The sequence below is a fragment of the Megalops cyprinoides genome, chromosome 25 (assembly GCF_013368585.1).
Source record: "Megalops cyprinoides isolate fMegCyp1 chromosome 25, fMegCyp1.pri, whole genome shotgun sequence".
Lineage (NCBI taxonomy): Eukaryota > Metazoa > Chordata > Actinopteri > Elopiformes > Megalopidae > Megalops > Megalops cyprinoides.
The window spans coordinates 7,631,076-7,650,255 of NC_050607.1; the positions used below are offsets into that span (position 1 = coordinate 7,631,076).

General features: G+C 46.4%; 1 protein-coding gene across 1 annotated transcript in view; it reads left to right on the forward strand.

The window, feature by feature from the left end:
* LOC118771897 (plexin-A4-like) overlaps window positions 1-14,524 on the forward strand; it is a 152,869-nt gene extending 138,345 nt beyond the window's left edge. Inside the window, exons 27-32 of the mRNA XM_036520044.1 lie at window positions 1,357-1,456; window positions 2,647-2,837; window positions 4,658-4,827; window positions 9,260-9,472; window positions 13,138-13,288; window positions 14,429-14,524. Of these exons, the coding sequence (XP_036375937.1) occupies window positions 1,357-1,456; window positions 2,647-2,837; window positions 4,658-4,827; window positions 9,260-9,472; window positions 13,138-13,288; window positions 14,429-14,524 (921 nt within the window). The remainder of the gene's footprint in view (window positions 1-1,356; window positions 1,457-2,646; window positions 2,838-4,657; window positions 4,828-9,259; window positions 9,473-13,137; window positions 13,289-14,428) is intronic.
* Window positions 14,525-19,180: the final 4,656 nt, after the last annotated feature.

Sequence of the window (19,180 nt, forward strand, 5' to 3'; positions counted from 1 at the left end):
ATTCCTTATATCGCTTTTTACTTGTACTCTGCCTCACTTGTAAGGCATTTCGGATAAAAATGAATAAAAGTAAATGTTGTGTAGTGTAGATTTGATGTGGTGATCAAGGTTTAGGTAACTCCATGATGAAACATTTTACATAACATCGCAAGGTCATTGTTATTGAAATGAAGTGAGCGGAGTCGGGACGTTATTTGAATTGACAGCATCCAGGGGCTGGTTGGGGCGTAAACCTGGATTAACGCTTTGCCCAGGAAGCTCGAAATCATTCACACCCTGTTGCATCAGACAGTTGTTTGCTGTCTTTCATCGGAGCGTGAATTCTTATCCCTACAGCCAGTGTAGGGTGGAAGTTAAGACTGTTCTCCATGGTAATGCAAATTGAAAATACAGCTCACTGGCGCAATATGTTTTGTGTGATTTCACCAAAAAAAAAGGCATGCATAAATAAATATTTGACAGCAAAACAAAATGAATTGGAAATTTGCTTCGACCTGTATCGCTGGTTTGATGTCAGCTTACTCTCGCCTCAGAGAGCACACCTGGAAGACCAAAGCCGCATATGGTCACCTAGTGGCCATCCGTGCTTTCAGGCACTGATTGTTTTTTTTTTTGGATTTATGCAAATGGTGCATGTCATAAAGAGTGGCCTGCTGGGGCCATAGAGCTGGCTGTTTGGGATGAGGAATGTACACAAATCCACAGCGTGCCCTGCCATCCACAGAAATTGTGTTGTGTTCTTGTATTTGCTTTATGGCTTGCTGGCTAGCCTCCTCGCTACGGTAGCTGACTGTATCAGTTTTCTCATCTCTCATTCCATTACATTCCTTTTTTTGCTCAATGCTATTTTGAAACATTAATGTAGAATGTAGTTAGAGTTGAATGTCTTCAGTGTAGAAATGAAATTTAACACCCTGTAGTCTCATGAAATTAACTACGGAGCACATGTAGATGTGAAAGTATGACCCTTGGGGGATTCCAGATACCCTATCACTGATTTAATGGACAAGGTTTTCACCAGTGCAGTCAGCTGAGTCTACAACGGAGTATCATTGAAAGACATTATTTTACATTTACATTTATTCATTTAGCAGACGCTTTTATCCAAAGCGACTTACATAGGTTACAGTTCTTTACAATGTTATCCATTTATACAGTTGGATATTTACTGAGGCAATTGTAGGTTAAGTACCTTGCCCAAGGGTACAGCAGCAGTGTCCCAGCAGGGATCGAACCGGCAACCTTTAGGTTATGAGTCCTGCTCCTTAACCACTATGCTACACTGCCGCCCTACCACTGCCACATTATTCGTGACTGATTATTGTTGTAACCCTGTGTGTGCCCCCATCTTCCCAGGTGCCTGACAATTCGGTGGTGGCCCTCGTCCCCAAACAGGTCATGGTGTACAACTCTGTCAACAGCTCCACCGTCTCCAGAACCTCTGCCAGTAAATATGGTATGTCATCATTTTTGCGTGTGTGTGTGTGTGCACACGCGCGTTTGACAGACATCTGTTGCTATTCTTGCTTCCTTCTTTCCTTTCCCACATCTTTCACCACTATGACTAAGCCTAGCATCAGATTCAGGTCTATTAACCTGATAAAGAACAAGATCAAAGCCCAGTGGCAGCTACCGACACTCCAGCCACATCAAATACAGCATTAATATGTCCCTGCATCTCCACCTCTCACCTCCACTCCAAATTAATTTCAAAACCGGAGAGAAGAAGGAGAAGGAGAACACCACACATCACTTTCTCTGCCTTTCGAATGAGCTTCAAACGGCCAGACCTCTTCAGCGCGCGGGAGAAGGAGATCTGCTTTGAGCCGGCGTGCGGTGGCTATACACTGAGGGAGAGGAAATCAAATGAATTGCATCTGGGGAGGGGGAGGGGGTGGGGGGGGGCACAGCAAAAGAAAAAAGAAAGCAGACTCCTCTCTTAATCAAAAGCTGGTGGTGATACGGTGAGCCGTATTTCAGTGGTGAGTTTTTCCGCTCTGTGGAACCCGTCAGGCCCAATTACTCCGGCGCAGTGAAATACAGCACACTCAATAACCCACAGGAGGGGGGTCCATCGGTCCGTTGGTGGGTCTCTGCTACTCTTTCCCATCATTCCAAGCGGTCTGAGTCGGGTTCAGGAAGTTTGGGCCACACACTCCTCCTCCTCTCTCTCTCTCTTTCTCTCCTGTTTTTAGGAGGGCTGCTGTTATCTTTCTCTTTCTTGAGAAAGAGATTGTTTTCCTCATCCTCAGCTCAGAAAAACATGCCTTTTTTAACTTTCCCCCATGCAGCCAGCTGCTGATCAGGTATTTCAAACTGGGTAGACAAGCCGTTGAGTGTCGTGTCTTCTTAAATGTCACCATCACTTCAACCAGTGTGTGCGGCTTATGAATATTTCTGTTCATCTGACACCTCTTCGATTTTGTGTCTTCTAGCAGACTCAGGGATGCTGGTGAAAATGCAAGCTGAAGCGGAGCACAGTCTTTAAAAATTGAAATTTAATTTCAGCTCTTTCCCAGGCATGTGGGTGCATTCGCAGTGTCTAAATCAGCTCCCGCTGCACTGGGAGACCCAGCCTCGGTTGTCCACGTTGATTCTTTTTCAGCGGCGTCCCCACTTTTTTCTTTTCTCCCCCACGTTTCCCAGAGAACATGATCAAGTACACGGGAAGCCCTGACAGCCAGCGGTCGCGCACGCCCATGATCACGCCTGACACGGAGAGCGGGGTCAAGGCGTGGCACCTGGTGAAGAACCACGAGCACGGCGACCAGAAGGAGGGCGACCGCGGGAGCAAGATGGTGTCCGAGATCTACCTGACCCGCCTGCTGGCCACCAAGGTACGTCTACCTGACTTTACTCTACTCTATTACAATAACGTGACCTGTGTAGAAAGGGTCTTTCAGGTAGTTGTACCTCACCAAAATGAACACTTCCATTCGAAGAGGCTCCTTTTGAGCGGGACTCTCCTTCAGGAAATTACTTCATTTTGGTCTTGAGTACATTGCGCATGCAATCCCCTGCCCATGCTTAATGGCCAAATTTCATTTGAGCAAAAACAAAGAAAGCGAGATTAACTCTTAACTGTTGAGTCAGAATGTGTGATTTGTGAACATGTCGGACATAAAAAAAAAAAAAAACAAGAGAAAGGCACATTTGGTTCTTTGGGTTGATATTCATAAGAGATTCATAACATCATACTATGCAGGGTGTTCCATTCACTGACAACATGTGGCATTTTCTCTGGTTTCTGCTGCTCCTATTGGCCAGTTCCCTTCAAGTACACAAACACAGCAGTGGCTAAGGGGTTGTGGGAAATGGCATTTAATGAGCGTGTGCACACACACACACACACACACACACACACACACACACACACACACACACACACACAGTGTTTGTGAGTGATTACCCAGCCGGGGACGGGGACACTGTGTTATTGTTCAGATGGATTGGTCCCTGTATAATCGCCAGTCGATCTGAAAGCGTCTCCCTTCATGAAAAATGATTGGTGTGACAGCGCTGTAATTGACCGCATTCAGTTTTCACCTCCCCAATAAATATCTCTGCTGTGTGTCCCGAGCTGACGTCCCTCTTATTACGCCCATTAATGTCCTTCTCTTTCTCTCTCTGTCTCTCAGTCTCTCTCTTTCTCTCTCTCACCGCCCGCCCATCTCTCCCTCCCTGCTGTTCCGCTTCGTCTATTGATATGACTCGTATGATTCACAGTAAATGAGTGTTAAAGGCAGTCTGGCCAAATAATTATTTGAATTGGCAGGCCTGTTCATGTTTGTTTGCCTAATTCACGAAGAACATGGAAACTGCTACTTTTGCTGGGCACAAATGAAGATGCCACTCCTTGTTCTTTGGTTCGTTCGACGTATGGAAATATGAGGATACTTTTTTTTTTTTTTGGATCAACCTGGATTCTGACTCCACCCCTTGCTGCAGTTGCTACGGAGACAGAGGGGTGAGAGGGAGAAAGTGTTTTAGTCATCAGTATGGGGCAGGTGTAGAAATATTCCTGAGATCATCAGCTCTGCTTCTCTCGTCCCCGCTTGGAGGAGAGCGGCTTTATTCACACCACGTCTGACTGGCTTTGCAGCCTTCGGTGAAGTCAGATCCTGCCTTTCCTTTATTACACATTCCTTCACTTCTCTCTTTCTCTGACCCAGAATCCCCACAGAATTAAATGAAATTACGCGCTGTGGTCCATCCTGGGAAATAACCCTGCTGTGCAAATACACACATATGCACAGCAACACACATACTGATTACACAGAAACAGTACACATTTATGTGTAGTTATGTAAATGTGAGTTTGTGTTCGGGTGAGTATGTGTGTGTGTGTGTGTGTGTGTGTGTGTGTGTGTATGATCGTGTGTGTTTTTGTGTGTCTGTTTGAGCGTGTGTGTGTGTGTGTGTTTGTGTGTCTATGTGTGCATATGTGTGTGCGTGCATGTGTGTTTGTCTGTCTGTATGAGTGTGTGTGTATTTGTATGTGTGTGTGTGTGTGTGTGTGTGTGTGTGTGTGTGTGTGTGTCTGAGTGTGTGTGTGTTGTGTGTTTGCATGTGTCCGTCTATATGAGCATGTGTATGTGTCTGTGTGTGTAGGACCTTGTGTAAACAGTCCCTGTCTCCCTGCTGCTCTCTCCCGCAGGGCACGCTGCAGAAGTTTGTGGACGACCTCTTTGAGACCATCTTCAGCACAGCGCACCGCGGCAGCGCCCTGCCCCTCGCCATCAAGTACATGTTCGACTTCCTGGATGAGCAGGCGGACAAGCACGGCATCCACGACCCGCACGTCCGCCACACGTGGAAGAGCAACTGGTGAGAGCCTCATTCTGAGCCGGCACGGCACCTCCTGTCTATGTCCACTCTTCCTGTTAATCTTTCCCCTACTCCCTGCCTCTCTGTCCGGTTTCCCATCTCTGTTCCCTATTTCCTGTCTCTCTGTGTACCGTGTTTCCGGTCTCTCTATCCCTTGTTTCCTGTCTCTCCATCACCATTTCCTCTCTCTTTATCCCTTGTTCCTGTTACTTGTCTCTCTCTGCCCTGTTTCCTATTTCCTGTCTCTCTATCCCCTATTTCCTGTCTCTCTGTCCTCTTGTGTTCTGTCTCTGTCTCTCTGTGCCCTGTTTCCTGTCTCTTTTTCTCCCTGTTTCCTGTCTCTCCGCTCCCTCTGTTTCCGGTCTCCGCTCCCTCTGTTTCCGGTCTCCGCTCCCTCTGTCTCCCTCCTCTCTGCCCTGGCTCTCCACCATCGCCCTTCTGTCTCTCTGGAGGCCGTAACAAAGCACACAGTGTCCTCAGAGGCACCGTTCTCCTCCGTTCAACAACACATCTGCGGTTTCATTAGCATTCACACTGCTGTTTGCACACTGTCACCAGTTAACTTGTCGCCTTCCTGTCTGCTTCACACAACACAGATTAAAGAATGAAAAAAAAAACAGACGCAGCTAAGTGGATTGGTGTGTGTGTGTGTGTGTGCGTGCGTGCGTTTATAAATATACGCACACACATACACACAGACACACATACACAAAGGTGTCCTATAGTTATCGTTCTTGTATTTATCTGCACAGTGATGTGTGAAAGGAGAAGGGGGGCATTTTTTTTGGCATTGTGCAGCACTGTGGCTCAAAGCACAGGGCAATCTGACAGAGTTACATCTGTGTAATATACAGGCCTCACTCTCAGGGGTCAGGACACTCTGTAGAGTCTAGTGACTGACTGCTGTTGTGGGCTCGAGTGATTACATCGCCTGCATGAGCATGCTCAATAGCGCCCCCTACTGCAGGCAGGATTTCTTCAGCTCTCTATGCCCATTGTCACAGGTTTGCCTTTGGCAATGTTGTGACGGAAACCGTCGCCAAGCGCCAGCGAATGGGATTTTAATTGTGGGAATGAATGTGAGCGATGAAGCGAGGGAGACAGTTATTTGCGTGGAAAGAGGCTCCGGCACCTCTCTCATTTCTAAGAAATTACTCTGCAGAGACATGCACAGTGCTTATATCTGTAAAAAGACAATTATGATAATTGAAGTGTTTTATTAGATGAGTGTTATAGGATGTGCTCGTGAACAGAAGGGGGTGTTGTAGTGCGGTCGGACCGGATCACAAGCATTGTAGATCATTCTAGCTGAGGACAGTGGTACGAATTAGCTTCCCCTTCACGTTACACGGAATGACCCTGAACGCTTGAAAGTTTCACAGAGTAGTCTGGTTGCCAGATTGGAAAGGCAAGCTGGAGCCGGGGTCTTTGTTTTGCAGAGGCTGTGGCAGCCATTAGGACCTATATGTAAAACAGAAAGTGGTCTCTGACAGGTGGAGGGGTCTTGGGTATCTCTGTTCTTCACACCTGAGCACCTCACTCATTACATGGACAAAGAGTGAGGATATCAGCTCCTTTATCGTGTGTGTGTTGTGTGTGTTTGTGCATGTGTGTGTTTTGTGTGTGTGTGCGTGTTTGTGTACTTTGTGTGTGATTGTGTACATATGGTACACTAATACTTCATCAGTTTCCCACTGAAAAAAACATCCCTGGTGAGTGTACACATTCGTGTGTGTGTGTGGTGGCATGCAAGCGTGCGTGTGTGTGTGCGCACATGTGTGTGTGCATGTGTGTGTATGTGTCTGTGTGTGTCTGTATGCGTGTGTGCGTGTATGTGTGTGTCTGTATGCGTGTGTGCGTGTATGTGTGTGCATGTGTGCGTGCGTTCGTGTGTGTGTGTGTGTGTGTGTGCGCGTGCGCGTGCGGGGAGGGGGCAGCAGGCTCTGTTTGCCTTTCTCTGCATCTGTTCTATGGGCACCACTCACGGGCGCGTTAAGCACTCTGAGAGAGCACCATGGGTCACGCTTTCATTAGGCATTAATGGAACCGCCGCGGAAAGAGGGGTCCTTAAAAAGCGATTTACGCCGACGCGCGTGCGGAACGCGGAGTCAGGCTGAGCTGCAGCCGTTTGGCCAGCATGTGGCTCACACGGCCCAGCGCCTCTCCGCATGCTGCTGCAGACTCCTGTCACACGGGTCATTCATTTCCCCCAGCCGAATCCTCAGCGCCCCTGCTGTCCGGCTCCTGACGTTACACACAGCTCTACGCACACAGCCTTGCGGTGACGTTGTCCAAATTATGTCCTCTTTGTAGTCATATTTATGAATATAGGGGACTATTCATCACATTACATTACAGTATTGGCATAAATAGACACTCTTATTCAGAGCAATTTACATAGGTTACAATTATTTACAACTTACCCGTTTATACAGCTGGGTATTTACTGAGGCAATTGTGAGTTAATTATCTGACCCAAGTGTACAGCAGCAGTGCCCCGTGAGGAATCGAACTGGCAACCTTTCTGTTACTGTTACTTCTGTTAAGTCCTGCTCCTTACCATTATGCTACACTGCCGCCCTGTAACGGACCAGGATCCTGTCCAGGGAATGCACTCGAGCCACCAAATCTCTTCACAACAGAAATGTGGATGAACTCTGACTGAATGAGTCACCCTCGCTAACGCATGGCTTCCATTGATAAGGTGTTTCCTGTGATCGAGGAAGCCGCAAGCAGAGCAAGGCCATGTAGAGTTCCTGCTTCCTGCAGCGGTCTACTCCTGGCTCTCTGCTGGGTTCTGTGCTCATATTCATACCCATAGCTCGGTCCAGTGAGCGCACAACGTTACTGCGATAAGCACAAAGACAAATGTGTGGAGACCGGCATTAATTCTGCCCTCTCCCAGGGAAATAATATTATCCGTTGTGGCCAGCTGCAGGAGACTGTCAACAATAAGTCTCCATAGCGATGGTGTTAATATCCTTTTGATCCTCTTGCTAATCCCTCTGGATTCTTCCAGATTAATATTGAAGGTTTTTTTCCCCCCTCAGATTCTCGTTTGTGGTGTTGTCACGGCTGAGTGATGTTCGGCAGGGGAAAGGGGGATGGGGGGGCAGAAATTATTGCAATTGTGTTTCCTCTCTTTGATGTTTGAAACACAGTATATCCATCCAGCCAACCAGGGCACCCCATAAATAGGGTCATATTTTTTTTTCCTTTTCTAAGGGACATTGCCTCTCCCTGCAGCTGCGTTAGTATAATGAGCCCCTGAACACTAATACAAAGTATCAACAAACGCATCCAGTAACAGCTAACACTACTGAACACTAACACAAAGCAGGCACAGAAACAACCAGTAACAGCTAACACCCCTGAATGCTAACACAAAGCAGCCAAAATGACATTCAGTAACAGCTAACACCCCTGAACGCTAAAAGAAATCAGCCACCAAACACATTCAGGAGCACCTAACTCATCTGAATGTTAATGCAAGGTATAAACAAGGTATAAACGAACACATCTAGTAACGGCTAACACCCCTGAACGCTAACACAAAGCAGCCACAAACACATCCAGTAACGGCTAACGCCCCTGACTGCCTACACACAACAACAGGTGTACCATCGACACAGCCAGTAATCAAACTGGAAGTAAACACACACACACACACACACACACAGCGGTGTATGGGCTCATGTTAAAGACAAACACGAGCAGGGAAAGCAGGGCTCCCACAGCTGCAACCCGCTGCTAATGGAGCCCACCTGCCTCTCCCCTATTCCCTCGCATTAGCTTTGTACTGAAGAATGGAACATGCCAGAATACTGCACATTAACACTAGCGTCCTCGCCTCCTCTCTCTATCTCTTTCTTTCTATCCCTTTCTCTCTCTCTATCTCTCTCCCTTTCTCTCTATTGCTCTCTCACACTCCCTCTCTCTCCTCCTCCCTTCTCTCCATCTCTCAGTCTCTCTTTCTCTCCCTTTCCCATTCATCAACAACTCCCTGATATCAGCCAATCAGAATGTTTTGCAGTGGCAATCAGTTTTAGCTCAAATTTAGAAAGCAATATGAAGCATCTGTGAATTAAATGGGATTCACACTAGGGATGAGCGTTTTTTTTGCTCAGTCAGAATTCTGGTCACTGTCCCACTCTATGGTCTATGGTCTCAGAGTGAATAACCTAGCACATGAAACCATGTGATGAAAACTCAGGAAGAACTCAAAGAGGGAACAAGCAGCCAGACAATGAGATGATAGCTCTGGTGTGCCATAAGCAGTGTGATATTAATGTTGGTACTCACTGTGCTATAGGCAGTAAGGTGGTAATGTCAGTGCTCTGTGCTGTAGGCACTAAGATGTTAACTGGTGGTTTCAGAGGGTATGAGGTTTTCTCTTATCAGCAGTAATAAGATGTCTTCTTCCCCGGTGCAGCCTACCTCTGAGGTTCTGGGTGAACGTGATCAAGAACCCGCAGTTCGTCTTCGACATCCACAAGAGCAGCATCACGGACGCCTGCCTGTCGGTGGTGGCCCAGACCTTCATGGACTCCTGCTCCACCTCCGAGCATCGCCTGGGCAAGGACTCCCCCTCCAACAAGCTGCTCTACGCCAAGGACATCCCCAGCTATAAGAGCTGGGTGGAGAGGTCGGTCTCATCTGTCTGCATGATCTGTCTGTCTGTTTATCTGTATGTCTGTCTGCGTTTTGTCTGTCCAGGGAACATAAAACATAGGGCTGGGGGCTGCAAGCTCTGTCCATTATTAATGTGCACAGTTTGAGCCTTTATATGTCCATGTGGCCTTGCAGGTGACTTGTTAAAATAAGAGCTTTATTAAATGGGTTTGTCACATGGCTGAATGGAGTATAAGACCTCTGAGGCTCCTAAAGTGTCTGTTCATTGGCAGCTGAAGTGATGGCAGCATCTGTCTGAGGTGAGGAGATGTTTATCCCTCCTGTTCTGTGTTCTCCCTGGCTGCGTTTTGTTACTGTGCGAGGGAAGGATACTGAGATGGAAGGCATTTAAATATGGATTAAAATAAGGTTGAACGGAGCTCTCTTTATGAGCCTCTCTACCGCATGGTCCGGAATTAATAACAGCATTCATAACAGGGCTGTACTTGCTGCACTGTGTTAATATCAGCATTAATAACATAGCCATACTTGCTGTAGTGTGATAACAGGGCTATAATTGCAGTAGAGTATTAATAACCACATTAATAACAGGGCTGTACTTGCTGTAGTGTGTTAATATCAGCATTAATAACATAGCCGTACTTGCTGTAGTGTGATAACAGGGCTATAATTGCAGAAGTGTATTAATAACCGCATTAATAACAGGGCTGTACTTGCTGTAGTGTGTTAATAACAGCATTAATAATGGCTGTGCATGCTGTAGTGCGTTAATAACAGTACTAATAACAGGGCTGTTCTTGCTGTACTGCAAGTTATCTCTGATTATTCTTGGTTCCTTGGTTCCTTTTCCTTTTGTAACTGAGTGCTTTCATTACACCATTTACAGTGTTTGAGTTTCCCATGTCCTGTCCCAGTGCTCACTGTTGGCCTGCTGTTGTATCCTTGCACTGTAGGGTAGCTGGGACTGGTCAGAACAGGACTTTCTGTCTCCTCTGTTGCCCCAGTCTCCACCCTGTAATCTGGGGTCTGTCTGTTTCTCTGTGGCAGTCAGTGAAGCGGAGCTGACACTCTGTCACCATGATCTCAGTGCAGTGCACAGTGCATTCAATAGCATAGTTACTTTTCGGTAACTAAGATGACATGCAGCGTTGTTGTGATGGGCGGCAGTGGTAAGGAGCAGATCTTGTAACCAAAAGGTTGCCGGTTCGATTTCCCACTGGGGCGCTGCTGCTGTACCCTTGGGCAAGGTACTTATCCCAGAATTGCCTCAGTGAATGTCCAGCTGTATAAATGGATAACATGTCAAAAAGACTGTAAGCTGTGTAAGTCATTCTGGATAAAAGCGTGTGGTAAATGACAATATTGTGATGCAATGTAATTATTCTTGTGACACTGCAGCAGTGCTGTGATGGTGCAAAGACTTTAGAGCAACGCCCTGAGAGCGTAATTTGTGGCCAGGTGAAGCTATGAGAGGTGGACTGGTGAATGTGTCTGCGATGAAGCTGTCTCCTCTCTGTAATCTGCTCAGTCAGAGCAGCTTGGGGGGGGTTTGTAACCGGTGCTGAGTGTAACAGACTGATCCCAGACCAGTGGGAGGAGGACGAGGGAGAATGGCATGTCATGCTTTGATCTTTCGTGTGTGTTGTGAGTGTGTGGATTGTTTTGGCTTTACTGGGGGGGTGGGGGTGGTGTACATTTAGCAGGGGCGTAGCTGTGACACGGTGAGCTTGGTAAGCAGGTGTTCCCTCAGACAGCAGTCTGCTCACCCTCTGGGATCAGAAAGAAGCGTAGGATAGTGGGAGCTAGTGTCTCATATTCAAAGCACAGTTTCCAGGTACGCACCCCACAGTCTCGAGGAGCCTACCTCAATACCTGCACAGATTACCCAACACATCCTCCATTTATACCTTCCTCAAATACCCTCACATGCTACCCAACACAGCCTCCATACAGACCTCTCCCAAATACCCACACACACTACCCAACACAACCCTTCCTCAAATACCCGCACACACTACCCAACACAGCCTCCATGCAGACCTTCCCCAAATACCCAAGCACGCTACCCAACACAGCCTCACATGCAGTAGAAGGCTTTGTGTGAGAGCTCGTCAGAAAGGTGCACTCTGATGTAGTGCTCTTGTGCGGGGAGCTTCACCTGAGGGTGTTGAGTAAACCTCCAGCAGAGTTAAAGAGGTCGCAGAATGCGCAGGGTCTGCGGGAGGGCATCTGCAGTGGAAACGGCTGCGCGGCGCAGCACCGGGAGCCCGCGGGGAACAGATGATTCGGCAAAGCGGCGGGAATTAAAAATGTAAATGACTGAGCCTAATGAAGGGGGCCGTCGGGAACGGCACATCTGCCGGTGACAGTGACTGATTGCTTCCTCCTCCTCCTCCTCCTCCCACGCTTCCAGCCCTTCATTAACACACAGCAAGGACAGCGTCCCGTACACAGCACTGGCTGCATTTACATTACACATTTACATTTATTCATTTGGCAGACGCTTTTTTCCGGAGCGACTTACAAGTTAGGCAGAGTACAACACAAGCAAAAAGCCATATAAGCAGTCAAGAATATTAGAGGCGCTGCATGACCAAGTTTCAGTAGTTGGCCAGACAAGGTACAAGCTAGCTGGTAGAGATACGAGCACATTTTATAAGGAAAACTAAGTTTAAGATATAAGACATTGCTTTCGGTGGTAGTGTTTCAGGTGTTCAGGTGAGCGCAGAGGAGCTGTGACTTCAGTGTTCTTACTCTTCCCCAGTGCAGGTCAGACTGGGAAAACTCAATGAAGCTCTGACACTAAATAGAGGGAGAAGAGATCTGGCAATTGCCGACCGGCACCCATCCCCAAAAACACACCTGACACTTTATCATCTGACGAGTAGTTCTCTGTCACATTGAGCGGCGCAGGAAAGGGGCTGTTGTCACCGTTAGCGCTGTCGTGCAGCATTGCTCGTCCCTTTGTGTGCTGATAGTGCTGTTAGCGTGTCAGCGCGTGATGCCCGCGTATGGACCATTATCATATTTCCACAAGCCTCATTCCAGTCAGCCAGGCGGAAGCTGAAAGACACTTTTAACAGGATTTCAGAGTCCGTTGCCACACTTCACCTGGGTTTTCAAGAACGGCGCGGAGTGGCATGACTGTCACGAAAGGGAACAGTGGATGGATGCTGGAATTGGCGCCCATGATACCCCAAATCACCAATTAGTGTGATAACAGGAATACTGACTCACAGAGGCCTTTTTGCAGAGAGCTGAGTATGAATTATGTGCAATAGGTCAGTGCTTTGAGTGTAATGGGAATACAGTATGTGTTTCTCACAGGAACACATCCAGGTGTACGCATGTGATAAGCGTGTGTGTGTGTGTGTGTGTGTGTGTGTGTGTGTGTGTGTGTGCGTGCGTGCGTGTGTGCGTGTGTGTGCGCGTGTGCGTGTGCGTGTATGTGTGTGTGTGTGTGTGTGTGTGCTTCCCTTGGCCCTCCAGCTGGCTGCTGATGCTCTGTGTGTTCCTGTGTGTGTCAGTGCATGTGTTTGTGCCCGTGTGACAGTGCATTTGAGAGTGTTTGTGTATCTTGGCCCTTGAGCTGGTTGCTAATACTCTTTGTTTGTGTGTGTGTGTGTGTGTGTGTGTGTGTGTGCGCGCGTGCGTGCGTGCGTGCGTGTGATCCTGCAGATACTACTGGGACATCAGCAGGTTGCCGGCCATCAGCGACCAGGACATGAACGCTTACCTGGCGGAGCAGTCCCGCCTGCACGCTCACGAGTTCAACGCCATGAGCTCCCTCAGCGAGATCTACTCCTACGCCAGCAAGTACAGCGAGGAGGTACCGTATACGCCCACGAAACGTTGAAGAAACGCCCAGAAAACGGCAGCCTTCTCCCTCTGTCTCAGATTACCAGCTACAAACATACAGTAATGAGAAGACACCACAGTGGTCATTTTATAAAATGAACAGTAAAGATGTGATGTGAGCAGAGTATTGGTGTCATGTTCTCATTGTGTCATATTCTCATCATACTGTCACTAGTGATGTGTCAGTTTGTTTAAACCAATATACAGCACACACAGATTGTAATCTGCTACATACTGGAACAGTCATATATGTTTGACATCAGAAGGCAGTCTACTGAGGGATTTTATGATTGACGTGCTCTGTGACTGATAGTGATGAACTCATTATACAGGCTGCCAGAGTATTTTTATCCAGTGAGGCATTTGCATGCAACTGTGAGAGAAGTAATATGATCAATTCTGTTGGTTATAAGGTCACTAGAAGGAGCTGAAAACAGTTAACAGTCTCAGTCAGAAGGCATGTTAAGAGTACAGCATCATTTATACTCTTTCCTTTATGATGTGTTTAGTGTAGGAGATTGAAAGGGTTTGTAGAATTATGTTATAGTTTGGCAATAAAATACCACTAAGACATTGTGTCCCCCACCACCTGCTTGTGTCATATAAGCTGTTAAAGCAGGTGTCTCACTGGAACAGCAGAAATTTACTGTTTGACCCATAGTAACACATTCTAGTCAGATCTGTCACTGATTCAACATGCTTGCCTGTTGTAAAGTTATCTGTGGGCGGCAGTGTAGCATAATGGTTAAGGAGCAGGATGTGTGACTGAACGGTTGCCAGTTTGATTCCCCACTGGGGCACTGCTGCTGTGCCCTTGGGCAAGGTACTTAACTCACAGTTTCCTCTGTAAATATCCAGCTGTATAAATGGATAACATTGTTAAAAAAAAAAACCTGTAACCAATGTAAGTCGCCCTGGATAAGAGCATCCACTAAATAGCAATAACATAATCTCAGCATTACTGTGGGCATCTATGCGTGATATTATGTTATAGAAACATAGTGAGACATCAAGCAAGTGCTGCTTAAACGAAACAAAATTGTGATAACGTTGCTGTAATGTTACAGAAAGGTTTTGGGTAGTGACCTGTACGTTCCCCCTCTCCTGGCAGATGGTGTGCGTGCTGGAGCAGGACGACGTTGCCAGGAAACAGAGACTGGCCTTCAAGCTGGAGCAGGTGGTCACGCTGATGAGCATGGAGAGCTGAGGACCGCGTTTCCCAGAGTGCACTGGGAGAGGGCAGAAACTGAGCCGTGCCTGAGCAAAAGACCTGTCTGTCGTTTGTCTCACCATCTCCTCCGTTTCGAAGTTCCTTTTCCTTGCGGCTGCTAGCGTTCTCATCTTTAGCTGTGCTGTGCACAGGTGTTTGTGTGTTTGGGGATGGGGTGGGGGGGGGGGGGGCAGTCTCCCTCTCCACATATGCAACTTTCGACCCCCCAGGGGGCAAAAAAAAAAACTTTATTGTTATGCTGCCTTGAAAACGCCGCTGATGACGAAGTCTCTGAAACAAGTTTGGTGTCAGTTATTTCTGCCTTCTTTTTCCAGAACGATGCAAATTAACCTATCAAAGCGTCCAGTGAATTATTTAAACTGTTCAAGGAGATTGACAGAGCTGTAAGGGGGGGTTTGTGCTGAAGAGGGCTGCACACCAAACCAGCACAGTGAAACAACGCTTTTTTCTGATAGTGCTGCTATGAGTTACTGAAATCGTGCATCTCCAAGTTTCAAGGCAACAGAAAAGATGAAGAGCAATGAACAATTCCAGGGTTGTCCCAGTCATGATGATAGTAGAAAATGCGGTTGAAAGACTTTTTTGGGGAGGCATGTTGCTCTTTGAATTTTACTTTTTTGAGCCTCGTCTTGATTGATGGTGTAGGATTGAAATCTTTAGTAGTGGCTCCCTCATCTGCTTGCTCTAAAATTAGCGACTGTTCAAATTTCCTCCACATTAGACTTGAGGGCGTTGAAAATGAACCCTGTGCTGTTAGCAGGGGGGTGTGGAATGGCCAGGAGGTAATGTTTTAAAGAAGCACACTTCTACCCTGATCGCAGCAACCTCAGTACCTGACCAATGGTGACGATGCTCATCTCTCCAAGCTGTACCATGGAAATACATTTTTTTCATGCAAGACGCCTATAGGGTTACGAGGGAAAACGGTCCCTCATTTGTCTACATAAAAGCACAGCCTGCTGTCATGCTGCTGCCCAGCAGTGTCTTGCGGCGGTGAACTCTTACTTTGAAATGTAGTGACTAGCTTTGGTTTTGATTGGCAGGAGAGAGACTGACAATGTGAGCTTGGGCCTGTTCTGTTTGACGGAGAAGCTGGTGGAAGTCATGGATAGAAACAGACCTGGGTCTGATGGCCACATGGAAGAAGCTGGCCAGCAGAAAACCAAAGGAGTCTGATTTTAAAAAGGATATCAAATGTATACACACATATATACATATATATCTATATACAAAGTGCCGTGTAACAAAGGAAATGTCAATGAAACCATATCCACCACAAGAAGACAAAGCCCACCCACCAAAGTAAAAACCCACCCATCATGGATAGTATGCTAGATCCCTGAGTTTAAGGATTATGGAGTGGTTCCTGAACTAGTCGGCTGGAGTTTCCCCCAAACGCTCACCACTTCCTGTCATTTGATGCCACGCCCACAGGAAAAGGATGACACCTAGAGAACTCCCAGAGGGCACCCCCCAGCGGCCTCGCCTTGTGGGTACGGTGGAAGAAAGACCACAAAAAAAGACAGAAAGGGGGAGGGGGGACAAAACGCTTGATGTTGATATTGTCAGTAAGAGCAGACAGAACTGCTCTGCTTTCTTTGACCTTTGACCTTTCTTTTGCCTTGACAGACATGCTGGATGTGGTGATGTGGCCGTTTGGAGACCTCCCCGGGTCTGTACTGGCTTTTAAGCGCATGTATCGAAATGTAAAAAAAAAAAAAAAAGGAGCATAGAGAAAAATGCCTTGCGATCATGTGGATTTGTCCTTTTTCTTTGTTTTGCTTGGAAGCCTTGGATGGATCACTGGATCAGACTGTCATTCTGAACTGTAAGAGCTCTCTTAAGGTGGAACCTTTATCAAGGTGTCCCATATCAAATCCATGCTGTTCGTTTTACACTGATGTGAAAGTGGTACCTTAAAAACAAATATATGCATGTTGACCAATCTGGATACTAAGAAATGAATCTGAATCATCAAACAATTTGCAGCATTTTTTTGAATTTGGAGAGTTTTAAAGGTTGGGACATTTGAGACCAGGCTTCACTTTGGAATTGTCTTGGATGTAATGTGTTAAGATAGTGGTCATGTTTTCACCTTGCAAAAGTTCCGTCCCTCCTTTAGGTACATGGTCTGTGTTAGACAGTGTTCTGGATTTAAGTGCATTTCAAGCACTGGCTTAGATTGATGTTAAATAACCACAGACAGGATACATTCTCCTGCTATAGTTGGAGAGCAGATTTTTCCAGTCCTTTCATGTGACATTCACACCCTGAGCAACACACAAGGTGACCGTGAGCCAGTGGCTGTGTTTTTAGGTAACACAAGCAAAATTTAACACTTTCCCAGGCTGTGTGAGACCTCCACTCTTTTGCTGTGACAACTGCCAGTGCCATTGGTCACGTAAAAGCTTTAAAGTTTGTGTACAGAAATGGATAAAATTCTGCCAGTCCATGATGTCACATTCCACAGGAAATATGTCATCACAAAGGACTGACCCCGTTTCCATGGTGCCAGGTAAAGCTTCCACCTGTAACGTTCTGTAAGAACATGTGTTCCTGTAGATCTCAATGTTACAGCAGGTGACAGACTCGTTTAAAGAAATTGTTTAATATCATCTGAGAAGAAATTACGCATATATTTGAGAGGAAAAAACATGACCTTTAGGGAAAATGCAAGCTTCTCTTAACTTTATAGTTCATTGTAAACCTGTGTATGTAAATATATATGCATTCCTATTTTGCAGTCAAGAACAAGATACTATTTGTAATATAGAATAAACTTTATTATGAAACAAACAGGTTAGTTTGGTCTTTTTAGGTGTTCAGAATAAGAATATACATTAAAGTGTTCTGAATAGTGACTCCTGTCTGTTACACACATAAATACACACAGTACCCAAACATTCCACGTGCATTCACATGGGCCATCTTCACTCTTGCACATTCGCACATTTACACGCTCATAACACACACACACATACACACACACACACACACACACACATACACACACACACACACACACACACACACACACACATACATACACACATACATTCACATAAACATATACGGATGGACCATGAAAGCAGAGAGTGTTTTACGCTGTTTCTCTGCTCTGGTTGCGTATGACTCTGTACTTCAGCCCCGCGATCCAGCAGTAGGGGGGGGCACAGCCCGGGAGAGAGGAAGAGGAGGCAGCCGTACTCCTGAGGCAACAGAAAGACAGGTGAAAGCATGGCGTAACCTCGCACAGGCAAGGAAAAGGAGGCAGGCTCCTGCTGCATTTACAGGTACCTCTCTTTAGCAGTTTACACCTGGAACACCAGGTGAGTCTGCCCTCCAGTCCAATCAGTGGCAGAGAGGCAGAAGAATACCATCAGCCCTGGAGATAACAGCATGTGCACCAATCTGTTCCTTGACCTGCCACCGTCTGCACCAATCAACACTGGAGCTGCTGATGTTTGCACCAATCAGCTGTGAAGATCTGCACCAATTGGTCTTGGAGCTCACCGAGGGGAAATGGTGAGTTATTTCCTCATCTCTTCCTTATGTGATGTGGGGGAAAAAAAAAGAATCTCATAACTCATACTTCATCTCGCTGAGAAGGGTCAGGGGTTCAATGCTCGAGGTGTTTTATCTAGGTAAAAAAAGAGAAAACATTTTAAGTTTTTATATATGAGTGTTAGCTCTGTCTGAGAGCTGGAGCCAGCTGAATATAATGCAGCGTGAAGCACTAATCATTCGGACTGACGGATACTGCCAATGGCGGTAAGGGAACGGATGGGTGAGGCCAACGTGTAAGAAGACAGCAGGCCCCACACTAGCTTCAACAAGCAAGCAATGGAACTGATACCAAATCTAATTCTGACATGTACAAGGTTCAGTCAGTTATAGGTGTGTTGGACGTCCACTTCAGGTCCTGTAGTGCATGACTTTTCAATAACCCCATAGAAAAAAAAACTATATATGGGGAATGTACATTTTTAGCTCAATCAATATATTCAAAATATGTGAATTATTACAAATGGTTGGTATGTTGCAATATATTTCTGCTTTGTGTTCATACTGTATATTTTAAACATATTTCTGATATATTCTTGAGCCACACAACATATGTCTCAGTATATTGCTATATATTTCATTTTTGTGTGGGGTGCAACCTCTCTGTCAGACACACACAATATCCTGAATTTCTGCTGTGGGTTTAACCTTCCCTGGTTCTATAGAGTTCTGCTGCAGTTCAGCACAGTTTTTACAGTGTAGCCATTGATGAAAAATTACGTTTTTTTGGACAGCTATACTGGATCTGCCATGTGAGACCAGTAATGGACCTCTGAAAAGCACTATGATCGGTTAAAATTGCTCAACGGTTTGAGCCAACGCATTTAATAGGCATCTGAGCCGAACTGAGCCGGTCCAAAGACGGTACCCCCCCTCCCAGTTAGCTGTTAGTAGAGCAATAGTGTATTGTGCAGTGCTTTGATCAAAGGTGCTATAAAGATCAGCTAATGAACAGGAGGAGGCATCGTATTGATCACATCGAGTGGTTGCGCAACCCAGAGCACTGAGGGCCATTGATGCCGCTGAGTGGTTATCAACAGAGAACGGTGAGGAGGATTATTGATCACC